Source organism: Kogia breviceps, chromosome 17, assembly GCF_026419965.1.
Source record: "Kogia breviceps isolate mKogBre1 chromosome 17, mKogBre1 haplotype 1, whole genome shotgun sequence".
NCBI lineage: Eukaryota > Metazoa > Chordata > Mammalia > Artiodactyla > Physeteridae > Kogia > Kogia breviceps.
Window position 1 is genome coordinate 34,316,297 of NC_081326.1, and position 15,122 is coordinate 34,331,418.

General features: G+C 36.3%; 1 protein-coding gene across 4 annotated transcripts in view; it reads left to right on the forward strand.

The window, feature by feature from the left end:
• The window catches only part of NECAB1 (N-terminal EF-hand calcium binding protein 1), a 252,855-nt gene that overhangs the window by 14,783 nt on the left and 222,950 nt on the right, over positions 1 to 15,122 (forward strand). For all 4 annotated transcript variants that reach the window (XM_067017207.1, XM_067017208.1, XM_067017209.1 and 1 more), the window contains exon 2: positions 3,938 to 3,962. In XM_067017207.1, the coding sequence (XP_066873308.1) occupies positions 3,938 to 3,962 (25 nt within the window). The remainder of the gene's footprint in view (positions 1 to 3,937; positions 3,963 to 15,122) is intronic.

Here is a 15,122-nt window from a genome sequence, read left to right on the forward strand (position 1 = left end):
CTCCTCCATATGCTCTCTTTTTTTAAGGTTGCTGCATTCCACATAACAGAGAATAAACTCTAATTTAGAATACAAGTCTGTATAGCATGTGGGTCCTCTTTTGAGTCATCAATCAACTCTACTACTGTGCAAAGGGAGAAAAACTAACCTTCAGCTAATCCCCGAAAGCAAGATGAATCCCAAATGAAGTTAGTTGCAGTTTTACCCATTTGATGCTGCTGCCTTCTCCCAAGCAGATTTTCTTTGATTTTTAACTGGAAGGGAAGTGGTGAGGTAGAAGTGGGGCCTTAAATGTTGTGAAGGAGAGAGATGACTTTACTGTTTGTCTTCCCTTCCTTCCTCTAAGCAAGCACGCACATCCATGAACACCCAGAACAAAAGGCACATTCCCTTGATGGTCAGAGACTTTGTGCAAAAGACTAATCTTTTCTGCTTGCAAAGATACTTAATTCTGATGCCCTGTATATATTCATCTGTTGAGAGGACTGTCAGAACAGAAACAGTTTTCTAGGTACAGTGGTTCTGTGACTGAATTCTGTTAAAGTTACACCTCCTATCTTGCCTAGCACACAGTTGTTTATTTGAGTGAGATTAATAACATGCACAATTTTAATTTGATATTGTCCAGTTGGGACAATGGAAATTAATCCATCACTTCTACTTTAATGGCAATGTCACTCTAGTAGTTTCAGGAAGCAGCAGAAATAAGGAAAAGTTAGTGTTACTGTTATCATACATTATAAATTATAAATTATTTTCCTACACGGCCTACATTAGGCAAAATTGAGAAGACGGTGCCCACTTACCTGCATCCTATCTCATGGTGACTAATCTCCTGGTAGCAAAACTACCTGTGAGATGTCCAGGCCCACACACTATGACTCACCTACTATGTCTTCCTTTCTAGATGGTACTCCAAGTTCTGGATGAGTCCCTACTCCCTTCCCTATGTCTCAATTTCTCAGGAGTCCACTAAGTGACTGATAGCTCATCTCCTTACCTAATTAACCTGGTATATGAGAGGAGGCACTTAGAAAACATTAGTTCAGTGAATGGTGATGGTGTTAGTGTTTTATACCTTCAAGACAACATTTGCATTTTAATACCTGCCTTTGATAACTTAAAATGAAAAGTGAAGAACTTCAGTCAAGGCCATTAAAGAATATCTTTCAAGGTAAAAGATGCTATTTGATAAACATTAAAGGGTTTCAAAAAGATAGCACCACCTGCATTAAGCTTTAAGTTTGGCCATGATTTTTAAATCTATTTACTATCTTGTGATAGCAACTAATAAGATTAGCTGACCCAGAGTACTATGGTAGCGTAAAATAATGAACTGAATTCTCATTCGCAGTACATTTTTTTATTAGTCTGAGAGCTCAGAGGAAAAATCTGCAGCAGAGACACTTCTGTTCATACTCAGTTACAAAGAACTGTCTTAATAATGAGTGTCTATCTTAATTTCATCTATAAGAAGCTGAATGCTATTTAAGGTTGTTCTTTATGAAATGAAATGTTGGAAGTCCTCGATCTGAATCTCTGGTGTTTTGTTATTCCTATTTTAATCACTTCAAACTCATAAGGGTACAATAGAGCTTGAAATAGAATCTTAGAGTATATCAAAGGTAAGAAATAGACTGTGTTTTCTGTCTCCCCAACTCTGTGGCTTCATGTTTCAGAGGAGAGAAAGAAGCTGGTTATGATGGAGAGATGGATTCACAAAATCTCCATTAGAAATTACTTCCAGTATGGTAAAAAAGAAGCTGTGTCTCATTTTGCTCTAAACATAGAAACTCTTACTATTGAAAGCAGTCCTCCTGCAATAATTAAATTAGTTTAAAAAAGTGTTCTTTTTATGCACTCAAGTCAGGGTGATACATATCTGTTATTGGAAATTTTTCATGGGAGAGGTTTTTAGTAATAATATTAGTATTTTATAATAAAAACACATTGTAATAATGATTAGATTTATCCATACTTCATTTCCATGAAATCAACAGAAGGCAAGGAGGATCAAGTCTGTAGTGGAAAGCAGTAAAACAGAAAATTTTGGTAATAAAAATTATTGCTCATATTTCAAGCTAGCCACCAAGAAATGATGACCTAAATATAAGAGTAGCTCTTGTTACTTAACCATAACTATAAATTTCTCAGGAAAAAAATAATCCTTAAGTGCTCCTTCACTCAATTAAAGCTTGTCTTTGCAATATGGTAAAGGGACATTTTCTTTGGTACTGTGTATAACATAGCTGTGTATTATATTATCCAGATTTTTTTCTAGCAGTATACAGTATAAGTTAGGGCTAATTTGATTGCTGTTAACAGAAAAAACTAACCCAAACTATCTTAAGATTTTAAAAAATAACAATTTATTGACTCTTGTAATGAAAAGCAGAGATCATCTTTTCAGGATGGCTTGATCAGGGGCTCAGAGAGTGTCATTAAGATCCAGTTTCTCTCAGCCTCTGGATACTCCTTTCTTGAATGTTAGTTATTTCCAGGTTGTATATTATATTAATTTCCTAGGGCTTTTATAATAAAGTACTAAACAAATGGTGGTTTAAACAACAAAATTTACTCTCTCAGTTCTGGAGGTTAGAGGGGTGAAATCAAGGTGTGGGTAGGACCATACTCCCTTTGAAGGCTGTAGGGGAGAATCTGTTCCATGCCTGTCTCCTAGCTTCTAGTGGTGACTGTCAGCCCTTGGCATTCCTTGGCTTGCAGCTGTATCACTCCAATATCTGTCCCTGTTATCACATAGCCTTCTTCTTTGTGTCTCTGCATCTCTGAATTGCTCTCCTTGTAAAGTCACCAACCATTGGATTTAGGGTCCAATCCAGTAAGGTCTTAGTTTGATTATAGCAAAGACTGTATTTCCAAACAAGGTCACATTCACAGTTACTAGGGATTAGGAATTCAACATTTGTTTGGGGGCAATACAGTTCAACCCGTGACATATACAATTACAAAAAAAGCAGCTCCTTACCTATATTTTCCTAGGTTCAAAGTCAACAGAAGATAAAGTGTTTCTCTCTTGACAACTCAAGGAAAACCATGGCTTCATTGGCTTTATTGTGCTAATCCCTGAGTAATTGTGGCCAGAGGAGTATGACACTGTTTTACTAGACTTGAGTACTCTGCCCAACCCTGGAACACATGGACCAAGAGTGGAGGAAAGATTGGTTTATCAGAAGAAAATTAGAAATCTTTACTAAAGATACTGGATGCTCAAGCAGTTCACATTCATCAAAGACAATTTAAGATAATCCCAGATAATAAATTAACTCATAAAAGTAAGATATACTATAGACACAACAGCCCTTATTTATTCACAATTTATTATTTTTGTTCCTGTTTATTCCCCGTGTTATTATATGATTGACTTACATTAAATAGCACATATTTAAAGTGAAAAGTTGATGAGTTTTCACATATTTATATATCTATGAAACTTTTACCACAATCAAGAAAATAAATATATCTACCATCCTAAAAAATTTCATCATGCCCTCTTGTAATCCAGCCCTCTCTGCCCTTGCATTCCTACACAACCCTTAATCTGCTTTCTGTTACTATTTACATTTTCTAGAATTTTCTATAAATGGAATAATATATCTTCTTTTGTGTCTATGTTTTTTACTCAGCATAATTACTTTGAGATCTATCCAAGTTATTGTATGCATCAAGAGCTCATTCCTTTTTATTGCTCAGGGGTGTTCACTGTATGGATACACCATGGCTTGTTTGTCCATTCACTTGTTTATGGACATTTGGGTATTTTTAATTTTTTACTATTGTAAAGAAATATTTCAACTGGGAAAAGTTTATTTTAAATTGTAATTTCTTTCATTTAATAATGGGTAAATTATGTGGGAGTATAATATTCGCGGCAATACTTACAAAAATGGTGATAAAATGTTTCCTTTTTCTTTTCCAGATACTGAGGAGAGCAGACAAAAATGGTAAGAGCAAAAATCTACAGTTTCTATTTTTAAATCTCTTACTGTTTAGATCACTTTATATAGAATAATATGGAAGAGAGAGGAGAACCCAAGAAATTGACACATAAAATGTCAGTTTCTTGTACCAGTAAGAGTTTTAGGCGAGTTGATGGCTCTAGAAGTTTAGGCGAGTTCATTAGAAATTGATAGAGGTATCTGCATTTGATAGGAAGATGGAATTTATGCCTTTGAAATGAGGAGCCATCATACTTGGGCTCTGGCTTTCCCTTTTGTGTTGTGCTTTAAATTAATTTTAAAGCAATAATAGCTTCTATTTGTTGAGTATCTACTGGGGTAAGTGCTTTGCATTCATTATTTCTTAGAGTTATAAGATATAGATATGAGACGTGAACTTTAGTCTGTGTGGCACCAAAGTCCAGGCTCTCAACATTGAACTTTATAGTGGCCTTGGGGCTATTACACTCTAAGATGGTTCTCTGGAAGCATGTATTACAGACTTATCTCTACTCCATGGCTCTTGAGCATAGCACTCCCCGTCGAATTGTATGCACTGAGAGTGATAATCTATAGAGGCAGACAAGTAGCAGAAACCAGAAGGAAAAATTGTTTTGTCAAAAGAACCAAAGTTGAAATGACGCCTGCACAACGTCCAATTATAAGCTGTCATAGGCAATATCTTTTGACTCCTTCATTCCACTATAAATTTTGTTCCACAGAATACCAAATCAGAGAGTATTGAATTTTTTCTGCTGCTGTAGCATAAGTACATAACAGACCTATATTCTTGACAAGAGTTTCTTGACAAATTTAGGGTTCAAAAAGTCCTTCTCTTGAAATCCAATTTCTTATATATGGGGAGAAATTACAGGCAGAATCTAGATCTGACAAACATGTGCTATAGTCTAGTTAGCCATTAAGCTGCCAGATCAAGGAAAGCTTGACTGGCACTCCACACCTTTCCACACAACAGAAAAGATATAAATCTAAGGAGCAATAAAATAGTGCCCCAAATCCTGATAATATTTAACTGTGTCTACCCAATTAAATGTTTTCTCAAACTATGTTGCACTCAGAGGGTTTTTTGTTTCACTTGAACCAGTTGATTAAGTTTTAAGACAGACATAATGATGCTATCATCTTGTCTCCTCATTCTACTCATTGGCCTATGTCTGATATCTAGCTCCAGTGATGCTGAAATCACAACTGAGTAGTCTATATGTCTCTACGTTACCTGCCTCGTATTTCGGCAGACATTTTCAGCTCAGAAATACCTTGTATCCCTCTCTACCTAAGATCCTAATTCTCTCGAGGCTAAACTTTACTTTCCTTGAACCCCAATGCTCTGATAGAGGGTCAGTATTACCTTTGTATCTATCACTTTTCTTTCCATCAAAACTTACCTCTCTGGCAGTCCACTATCATAACCCATAGTGATAATAAAAAGCATCTGAAAAAAACAATGCACACAATTTAATGGATTTTAAGATAATTTCATATGTTATGCCATGTAGACTGGTCATTTGCACTGGCAACCCCATGTGGTCCTGTCCAGTTCCATGTTTCCTCACCTGTATCATCCCCCCCATATGATAACTCTCCCCTTCTTTTTCCCTTTCCTAGTGCCCAATACCAACATGTTGTCAAAGCTACCTGTCCTTCTGCTCTTGTTCCCACAATCTTCACCATGCATCCTCCTCTGCAGCCCTCTGAAGCACTTGGGGCTCCACGTGCCACATTTCTGTGGTGTTGTCCCTGCTTTAATCTCCACCTGCTCTGGCCTTTCAACCCTTAGCCAGCTTGAGAACTCTGAGGTATTTCTTACATTCCCGGTCAAAGGCACCTTATCTGGGAAGCACTCATCAACTCCTCCAGACAGAGCCCCACCCTCTCTCTCCATACTTTGGCATGTATTAATTATTTCCCTTTGTGAGGACTAAAATTGTTTGTTGGTGATTTCACTTCTCTAAACCAAACGTGCCTTTTTATGGTAAGGAACTTGTCTTATGTGTAGACTATATGCCTAGGCAATACTAGGTGCTCAATGGATATTTGTTTAATGAATTAATGATAATTAAGTACATTCTACTCCATTATCCATCTCCCTTCCATCTGTCCACTCTTCTCTCTGCCTTTCATCCCACTTTACTCTTCTCCCTCATTCTCAGTGTAAAGTGAGGGGATGACAGGGTCAGGCAGGTATGGGTTTAAATAACAGCTATGCCACCTAGTAGATTTGTGACTTTGGGTAAGTAACAAACTCTGTACCCTCAGTTTTCTCATCTACAAAATAGAGATAATGACATCTACCTACGTCATGGGGTTTTAAATAATAAATGAGATAACATATGAAAATTTCCCAGGGCACTGCATATTATATAATAAGAATTTATACCTGCTCATTTTGCTGGTATTATTAGGGTTAATGTGATCAGTATACTACTGAAAGCCTGAGTTGTTTTTGTGTTATGGTGCTTTGGAAACACTTGGTGATAGTCTAGTCATTTTTATTTCAGTGGAGTTTAGTGGGAAAAGTAGACTATTTACCATACAAGCAGAATTGAAAAATAGGAAAAGGATAGGGATAATCTAATATAAATGAGGATATTAGGATAAAAAAATCTTTCTGTACCATGTGCTCATCACATTCTGTATTGGGAAATAAACAGGTGCTACATGTACTTCTCACATGATAGAATACCTTATGAACTGCATAATTGGTGATGGAATAACACAGGGAATAAGAGACTATAAGCAGTATGATAGATAGCCTGCCAGGGTACAGATTTAATTTTGGAATCTATCTCACATGAAAGAGAAGGTTCTGGAGAAATTGGAAAAAATAATACATGATTAAGGAGATCTTGTGGGGGGGGTGGTTGTTGTTTTTAAATCATAGACTAGGGTCCTAGACATAAAGATAGACCTTAAAATCGTATTGTATAGGAGAGACACAAGTGCTTTGATCTAAAGAGCCTAGAATTAAACACAGAAATGCAAAACTTACTTCTATGCAGGTCGAATGAATATGGAAATGATAACATGGCCATTTGGAAAATATGCAAAATAAATTTTTTTTTAACATTTTCAGAAGGCAAAATAAAAAGTCTCATTGTAATGAATAACATCATCTAATTCCTCTTGTAGGTGTGCATTTGCTAAGATCTGCTGCCATCCTTGATCTGCCTTTCTTGGTCAGCAAATAGGCAGGCTGTATGAATGACACTTTTGATCCCAATGTAATGACTGATCTCTTTAAGAGATCATTATAGTTCTCCTCAGTGGCCTTTAGACCACTCCAATAACCTGTACATTGCAAATCTGTGAGGGCAGAGACCATGCCTATTACACATAGCACCAGTCCTACAGTGGTAAGCCAAATGCCTGTTGCAACATAGGTGCTCAATAAATATTTGAAACTTTATTTGTAAGAAGTACATTACCAAAAATTTGACCTTGAAAACTGAAGAAACTTAATCATATATATATATATCAGTTAATCAAACTAAGCACTGTTATTGTTTATCTGTTGTTTATTAATCAATAATATTTGTAAAATGTATTGAGGATATATTATGGGCTACGCCCTACACTAGATGCTTTGCATATATTGTCTTCAGTTATTATGAAAAGTCTACAGAATAGCCAGTTTATATTAGTGGTAAGAACACAGGCTGTAGTTTTATGACTTTGAGCAAGTTACTCAACTTCCCGTTGCCTCAGTTTCCTCATCTGTGAAAGAAGGGTAATATTACTTCTTATGCCTCTAAAATTTTTAGTCTTGATCTTGCATATAGTAGTAATTGTACAATATTTTTAGCTATTTTTAATATTTCCCCTTCTTTTAGGTGAAACTCAGAGAGTTTAAATAATTTTTCTGGGTTATATTGTATGTTAACAGCAGAATTTTGAACTCAGGTTTATCTAACTCCAAATTTGGTGATCTTTTCACTTTATTGTATATGCACATATATATATGTACTTCAGTCTACAAATATATAAATATAATTATAACCTGAATTTGCAAAGAGCTTGAATATGATATTCTGATTTCCCAATACACTAGTTTTCTTGACTTAATGCACTAATTTTCTTGGTAATATGAAAGAATTATGACTCTGAATGACTGATCTACTTCAAGAAAATAATGCTGACATTAAAACCCCTGGTCTAAGAAGAGTTGTTGTTGTATATGTGTGTTTAGAAATATTTTGAAGATTTCATTGGATCTTTATATAACTAATGTTATTAGAATAAATGAGAATTTCTAAAAGTCTTTCGATTTGGTTACCCTAAGTTTGGTTTATTCAGTTAAAATGTAAAAATATGACCTCAAGTAGAGGGGTGAAACAAAGGTTCTGGTAAGTAGGAATATTTTTTTGAAGACAGAGAAACTTTCAGAGTACCATCGAGAGGCCAGATTCTATGTTTCCTGTGTATTAATAACAAGGCTGTCCTTTGATAAGAGCTACTTAGTCAAGTTTCACTGGCACCCCCACTGGATGCCACAGTCCCTCTGATCTTCTAATAAGGGATATGAGAACAAATAAAGATGACAAGATTAAGGACTGGGTGCTGTAAAGTAAGATTATTGGCATAAGGCTGATTTTCATTTCATAATGCCTCACTGTTTCTCAAACATTTTGGTGAAAATTAGTGAAACTGAGAATCAGATAGCTTATTATGGAGGAGAGTTCTCAGAGAGCTCTAGACTCATGTTTGCTCTCAGGAATAGGCAAATTTACAAACTCTTCCTACACATCTGCCAGCTTGAAAGTCAGAGAAAAGTCTAATAAGAGTGATTCATTAAACAAACAAGCAAACAAACATACAAAAAACACCTCATGACCCAACAATGACCCTACTGGGACAAGTGACTCATCAAGGAGTTCAATATGTGGGAGTGCACAAGTGAAAGTCCTGACTGTAATGATTTGTTTTGAATAAAAATAGTTTTACTGAAGTCTAGTTAATTGACAGTATCTTTCAGTTATATATATAGTTCCCTGTGCTACATTGTAGGTCCTTGTTGGTTATCTGTTTTATACATAGTAGTGTTATGCTAATACACAGTAATAGGTTAATCCCAGCCTCCTAATTTATCCCTCCTCCCACCCATCTTTCCCCTTTGGTAACCATAAATTTGTTTTCTATGTCTGTGAGTCTCTTTCTATTTTGGAATTAAGTTCATTTGTGTCTTTTTTTCTCTTTCAGATTCCTCATATAAGCGATATCATATGATATTTGTCTTGCTCTGTTCAGCTTACTTCACTTAGTATGATAATTTCTAGATCTATCCATTTTGCTGAAATGGCATTATCTTATTCTTTTTTATGGCAGAGTAATACTTCATTGTGTGTGTGTATATATATATACATATATATTATATATATATATATATATATATATATATATATATATATACACCACATCTTCTTTATCCATTCATCTATCAATGGACATTTAGTTTGCTTCCATGTCTTCACTATCGTAAATAGGGCTGAAATGAACATTGGGGTGCATGAATCCTTTTGAAATATGGTTTTCTCTGGATATATGCCCAGGAGTGGTATTGCAAGATCACATGGTAGCTCTATTTTTAGTTTTTAAGGAACTTCCATACTGTTCTCCATAGTGGCTGTAACAGTTTACATTCCCACCAACAGTGTAGGAAGGTTCCCTTTTCTCCACACACTCTCCAGCATTTACCGTTTGTAGACTTTTTGATGATGGCCATTCTGACCAGTGTGAGGTGATACCTCATTGTAGTTTTGATTCGCATTTCTCTAATAATTAGTGATGTTGAGCATCTTTTCATGTTCCTTTTGGTCATCTGTATGTCTTCTTTGGAGAAATGTCTATTTAGATCTTCTGCCCATTTTCGATTGGGTTGTTTGTTTTTTTATATTGAGCTGCATGAGTTGTCAGTATATTTTGGAGATTTATTCCTTGTTGGTCATATCATTTGCAAATATTTTCTCCCATTCTGTGGGTTGTCTTTTCATTTTGCTTATGGTTTCCTTTGCTGTGCAAAACCTTTTAAGTTTAATAGGTCCCAGTTTTTATTTTTGATTTTATTTCCATTACTCTAGGAGGTGGATCCATAAAGATATTGTTGCAATTTATGTCAGAGAGTGTTCTGCCTATGTTTTCCTCTAAGAGTTTTATAGTATCCAGCCTTACATTTAGGTCTTTAATACATTTTGAGTTTATTTTTGCACATGTTGTTAGAGAATGTTCTACTTTCATTCTTTTACATGTAGCTGTACAGTTTTCCCAGCACCACTTACTGAAGAGACTGTCCTTGCCCCATTGTATATGCTTGCCTTCTTTGCCATAGATTAATTGACCATAAGTGCATGAGTTTATTTCTGGGCTTTCTATCCACCTCCATTGATCTTAATTTCTGTTTTTGTGCCAATACCATACTGTTTTGATGACTGTAGGTTTGTAGTATAATCTGAAGTCAGGGAGCCTGATTCCTCCAGCTCCGTTTTTCTTTCTCAAGATTGCTTTGGCTATTTGGGGTCTTTTGTGTTTCCATACAAATTAAAATTTTTTTGCTCTAGTTCTGTGAACAATGCCATTGGTAATTTGATAGGGATTGCATTGGATCTCTAGATTGCCTTGGATTGGTAGATTGCCTTGGGCAGTGTAGTCATTTTGACAATATTGATTCTTTAAATCCAAGAACATGGTATATCTTTCCAGCTGTTTATGTCTTCTTTGATTTCTTTAATCAGCATCTTATAGTTTTTAGAGTACTGGTCTTTTGTCACCTTAGGTAGGTTTATTCTTAGGTATTTTATTCTTTTTGATGCAATGGTAAATTGGATTGTTTCCTTAATTTCTCTTTCTGATCTTCCATTGTTAGTGTATAAAAATACAAGAGATTTCTCTTTATTAGTTTTGTATCCTGCCACCTTACTGAGTTTATTGATGAGCTCTTGTAGTTTTCTGGTAACATCTTTAGGATTTTCTATGTAGAGTAAGTTCCCTACATATGAACGAGTTCCATTCCGAGATTGTGTTCGTATGTCCAATCTGTTCATAACTCAAACAAAGTTAACCTAGGTACCCAACTAACACAATCAGCTATATAGTACTGTACTGTAATAGGTTTATAATACTTTTCACACAAATAATACACAACAAACAACCACAAAAAATACAGAAAACATTTTAATTCTTACAGTACAGTACCTTGAAAAGTACAGTAGTATAGTACAATAGCTGGCATACAGGGGCTGGCATCATCAAGTGAACAGGCAAGAAGAGTTACTGACTGGAGGGGGGAGGGGAGGTGGGAGATAGTAGAGCTGAAAGATCATCAGCAATAGGAGATGGAGTTCAAGCTGCAATTTCACTCAGTCCTGATGTTGATGGAATGCACGTTCGCATCTTTGGAAGTTCACAACTTGAAGGTTCGTATGTAGTAGACTTACTTATAGTATCATGTCATCTGCAAACAGTGACAGTTTTACTTCTTTTCCAATTTGCATCCCTTTTATTTCTTTTCTTCTCTGATTGCCATGGCTAGGACTTCCAAACCTTTGTTGAATTAAAGTGATAAGAGAGGACATTCTTGTCTTGTTTCCGACATTAGAGGAAATGCTTTCAGTTTTTCACCACTGAGTGTGATGTTAAATGTGGGTTTGTCATATACAGCCTATATTATGTTGAAGTAGGTTCCCTCTATAACCATTATCTGTAGAAGTTTTATTATAAATGGATGTTGAACTTCATCAAACGGTGTTTTTTTTTGCATCTATTGACATGATCATATGGTTTTTTTTCTGTTTTTTTTTGCGGTACATGGGCCTCCCACTGTTGTGGTCTCTCCCATTGCAGAGCACAGGCTCTGGATGCACAGGCTCAATGGCCATGGCTCATGGGTCCAGTAGCTCTGTGGCAAGTGGGATCTTCCTGGACTGGGGCACAAACCCATGTTCCCTGAATCAGCAGGTGGACTCTCAACCACTGCGCCACCAGGGAAGCCCAATCATATGGTTTTTATTCTTCAGTTTGTTGATGTGGTGTATCACACTGATTGATTTGCAGATATTGAAAAATCCTTGCATCCCTGGGATAAATTCCACTTGATCATGGTGTATGATCCTTTTAATGTATTGTTGGATTCGGTTTGCTAGTATTTTGTTGAGGATTTTTGTGTCTATAACCATCAGTGATATTGGCCTATAATTTTCATTTTTGTGGTATTGTCTGGTTTTGGTTTTGGTGAGATGGTGGCCTCATAGAATGAGTTTGGAAGTGTTCCTTCCTCTGCAATATTTTGGAATAGTTTTTTGAAGGATAGGTGTTAACTCTTCTTTAAATGTTTGATAAACTTCACCTGTGAAACCATCTGGTCCTGGGCTTTTGTTTGTTGGGAGTTTTTAAATCACAGATTCAATTTCAGTACATATAATTGGTCTTGTTTATTGGGGGTTTTGGTATTAAAGCCAGATTTATTTAGAGTAAATATATGACAGGTATCATTATTTTCTCAACTAGCAATCCTAGGATATCTCACCCATAAAGAAAAGTTATTATGTTGTTTCCATAACTTCTGGAGGTTTAGTAACAGTTCTCTCCCCAATCTGATCATACTGGCCTTGATTCTAAATCAAGGCCAATATGGAAAGGCAAAGAAATAGCTTGGTTTACCCAGACAGACAACCTACAGTAAGAGGAAAAGACACTGTAAGTTAAAGTGACTCTATCTCTGAAAAGGTATGAATTTAGACTACACAAGCAGCAACATCTGTAAATATTGAATATGCCCACAGTGAGACACCTTTGAACAAGAACAGCAGGAAATTCCATTGAGTGACCTTCACATTTTTCCTACAGCTCTGGTCTTATGACAACTTCAAAGTTGAGAATGTGGACAGGGAGTGAGAAGACATGCATTTTTACTCTGATCCTACCTCCTTGCAAAAATTCACAAGGCTTCCAGGCCTCAGTTTCTCCATCTGTAAAATGATTGTATTGGATTCATTCTAGTGTTACAATTTTGGAAGAAAATCCAGTTATCCAGCTCATAGTTTCCAATTAAATTTGTTGGGCTTCCCTGGTGGCGCAGTGGTTGAGAATCCGCCTGCCGATGCAGGAGACACGGGTTCGTGCCCCGGTCCGGGAGGATCCCACATGCCGCGGAGCGGCTGGGCCCGTGAGCCATGGCCGCTGAGCCTGTGCGTCCGGAGCCTGTGCTCCGCAATGGGAGAGGCCACAACAGTGAGAGGTCCGCGTACCACAAAAATAAATAAATAAATTAATTAATTAAATTTGTTGTGACACTCTGTTGAATCAGCCATTTTTTATTCCTTTCAACATGTCCATGCTTTCAAAGTTCAGGTTCAACCATCATTTTTATTTTATTTTATTTTTTAATTTTTGATTTAAAGGATAATTTTAATAGTTAAAATGATTGAGTATCCTGTATATGTCAAGATTGCTCTGCATTTGTTTCTTTTTATAATCTCAACAAGTCCATTAAGCACATTTTTATGACACATTATTGTTATCCCTATCTATATTAGTTTCCTAGGGCTGCTGTAATAAAATTACCACAAATGATGTGGCTTCAAACAACATAAATTTATTCTCTCACAGTTATGGATAACCAAAGTCATTTAGTCAGCATAGCCATACTCCAGAGGCTCTAGGGGAGAATCCTTCCTTGCTTCTTCCAGTTTATGGTGGCTGTGAGGCCACCATAGCTTGGTCTGAGGCCACATCCGACTTGGTCTGAGGCCACATCACTGTAATCTTTACCTCTGCCTTCACATTGCCATCCTTTTATACCTGTGTCTTCTCTTTTTCTGTCTCTTTTTGTTTGAATTTTATTATATTTATTTAATTTTTATACAGCAGGTTCCTAGTAGTTATCTATTTAATACATATTAGTATATATATGTCAATCCCAATCTCCCAATTCATCCCACCATGACAATCACCCCCCAACCCCACTTACCCCCTTGGTGTCCACACATTTGTTCTCTACATCTGTGTGTCTATTTCTGCCTTGCAAACCAGTTCATCTGAACCATTTTTCTATATTGCACATATATGCCTTAATATACGATATTTGTTTTTCTCTTTCTGACTTACTTCACTCTGTATGCCAGTCTCTAGGTCCATCCATGTCTCTATAAATGGCTGAATTTCATTCCTTTTTATGGCTGAGTTATATTCCATTGTATATATGTGCCACATCTTCTTTATCCATTCATTTCTCGATGGACACTAAGTTTGCTTCCATGTCCTGACTATTGTAAATAGTGCTGCAATGAACATTGTGGTACATGACTCTTTTTGAATTATGGTTTTCTCAGGGTATATGCCCAGTAGTGGGATTGCTGGGTCATATGGTAGTTTTGTTTTTAGTTTTTGAAGGAACCTCCATCCTGTTCTCCATAGTGGCTGTATCCATTTACATTCCCACCAACAGTGCAAGAGGGTTCCCTTTTCTCCACACCCTCTCCAGCATTTACTGTTTGTAGATATTTTGGTGATGGCTATTCTGACTGATGTGAGATGATATCTCATAGTAGTTTTGATTTGCATTTCTCTAATAATTAGTGACGAGCAGCTTTTCATGTGCCTCTTGGCCAACTGTATGTCTTCTTTGGAGAGATGTCTATTTTGGTCTTCTGCTCTGTTTTGGATTGGGTTGTATTTTTTTTTTAATATTGAACTGCTTGAGCTGTTTATATATTTTGGAAATTAATCCTTTGTCCGTTGATCTGTTTGCTAATATTTTCTCCCATTCTGAGGGCTTTCTTTTCATCTTGTTTGTAGTTTCCTTTGCTGTGCAAAAGCTTTTAAGTTTCATTAGGTCCCATTTGTTTATTGTTGCTTTTATTTCCATTACTCTAGGAGGTGTGTCAAAAAAGACCTCTCTGGGATGTATGTTAAAGAATGTTCTTCCTATGTTTTCCTTTAAAAGTTTTAAAATGCCCCATCTTACATTTAGCTCTTTAATCCAATTTGAGTTTAATTTTTTGTATGGTGTTAGGGAGTGTTCTAGTTTCATTCTTTTGCTTGTAGCTGTCCAGCTTTCCTAGCCCCACTTATTGAAGAGACTGTCTTCTCCATTGTATATTGTTGCTTCCTTTGTCATAGATTAGTTGACCATAGGTGCATGGGTTTATCTCTGGG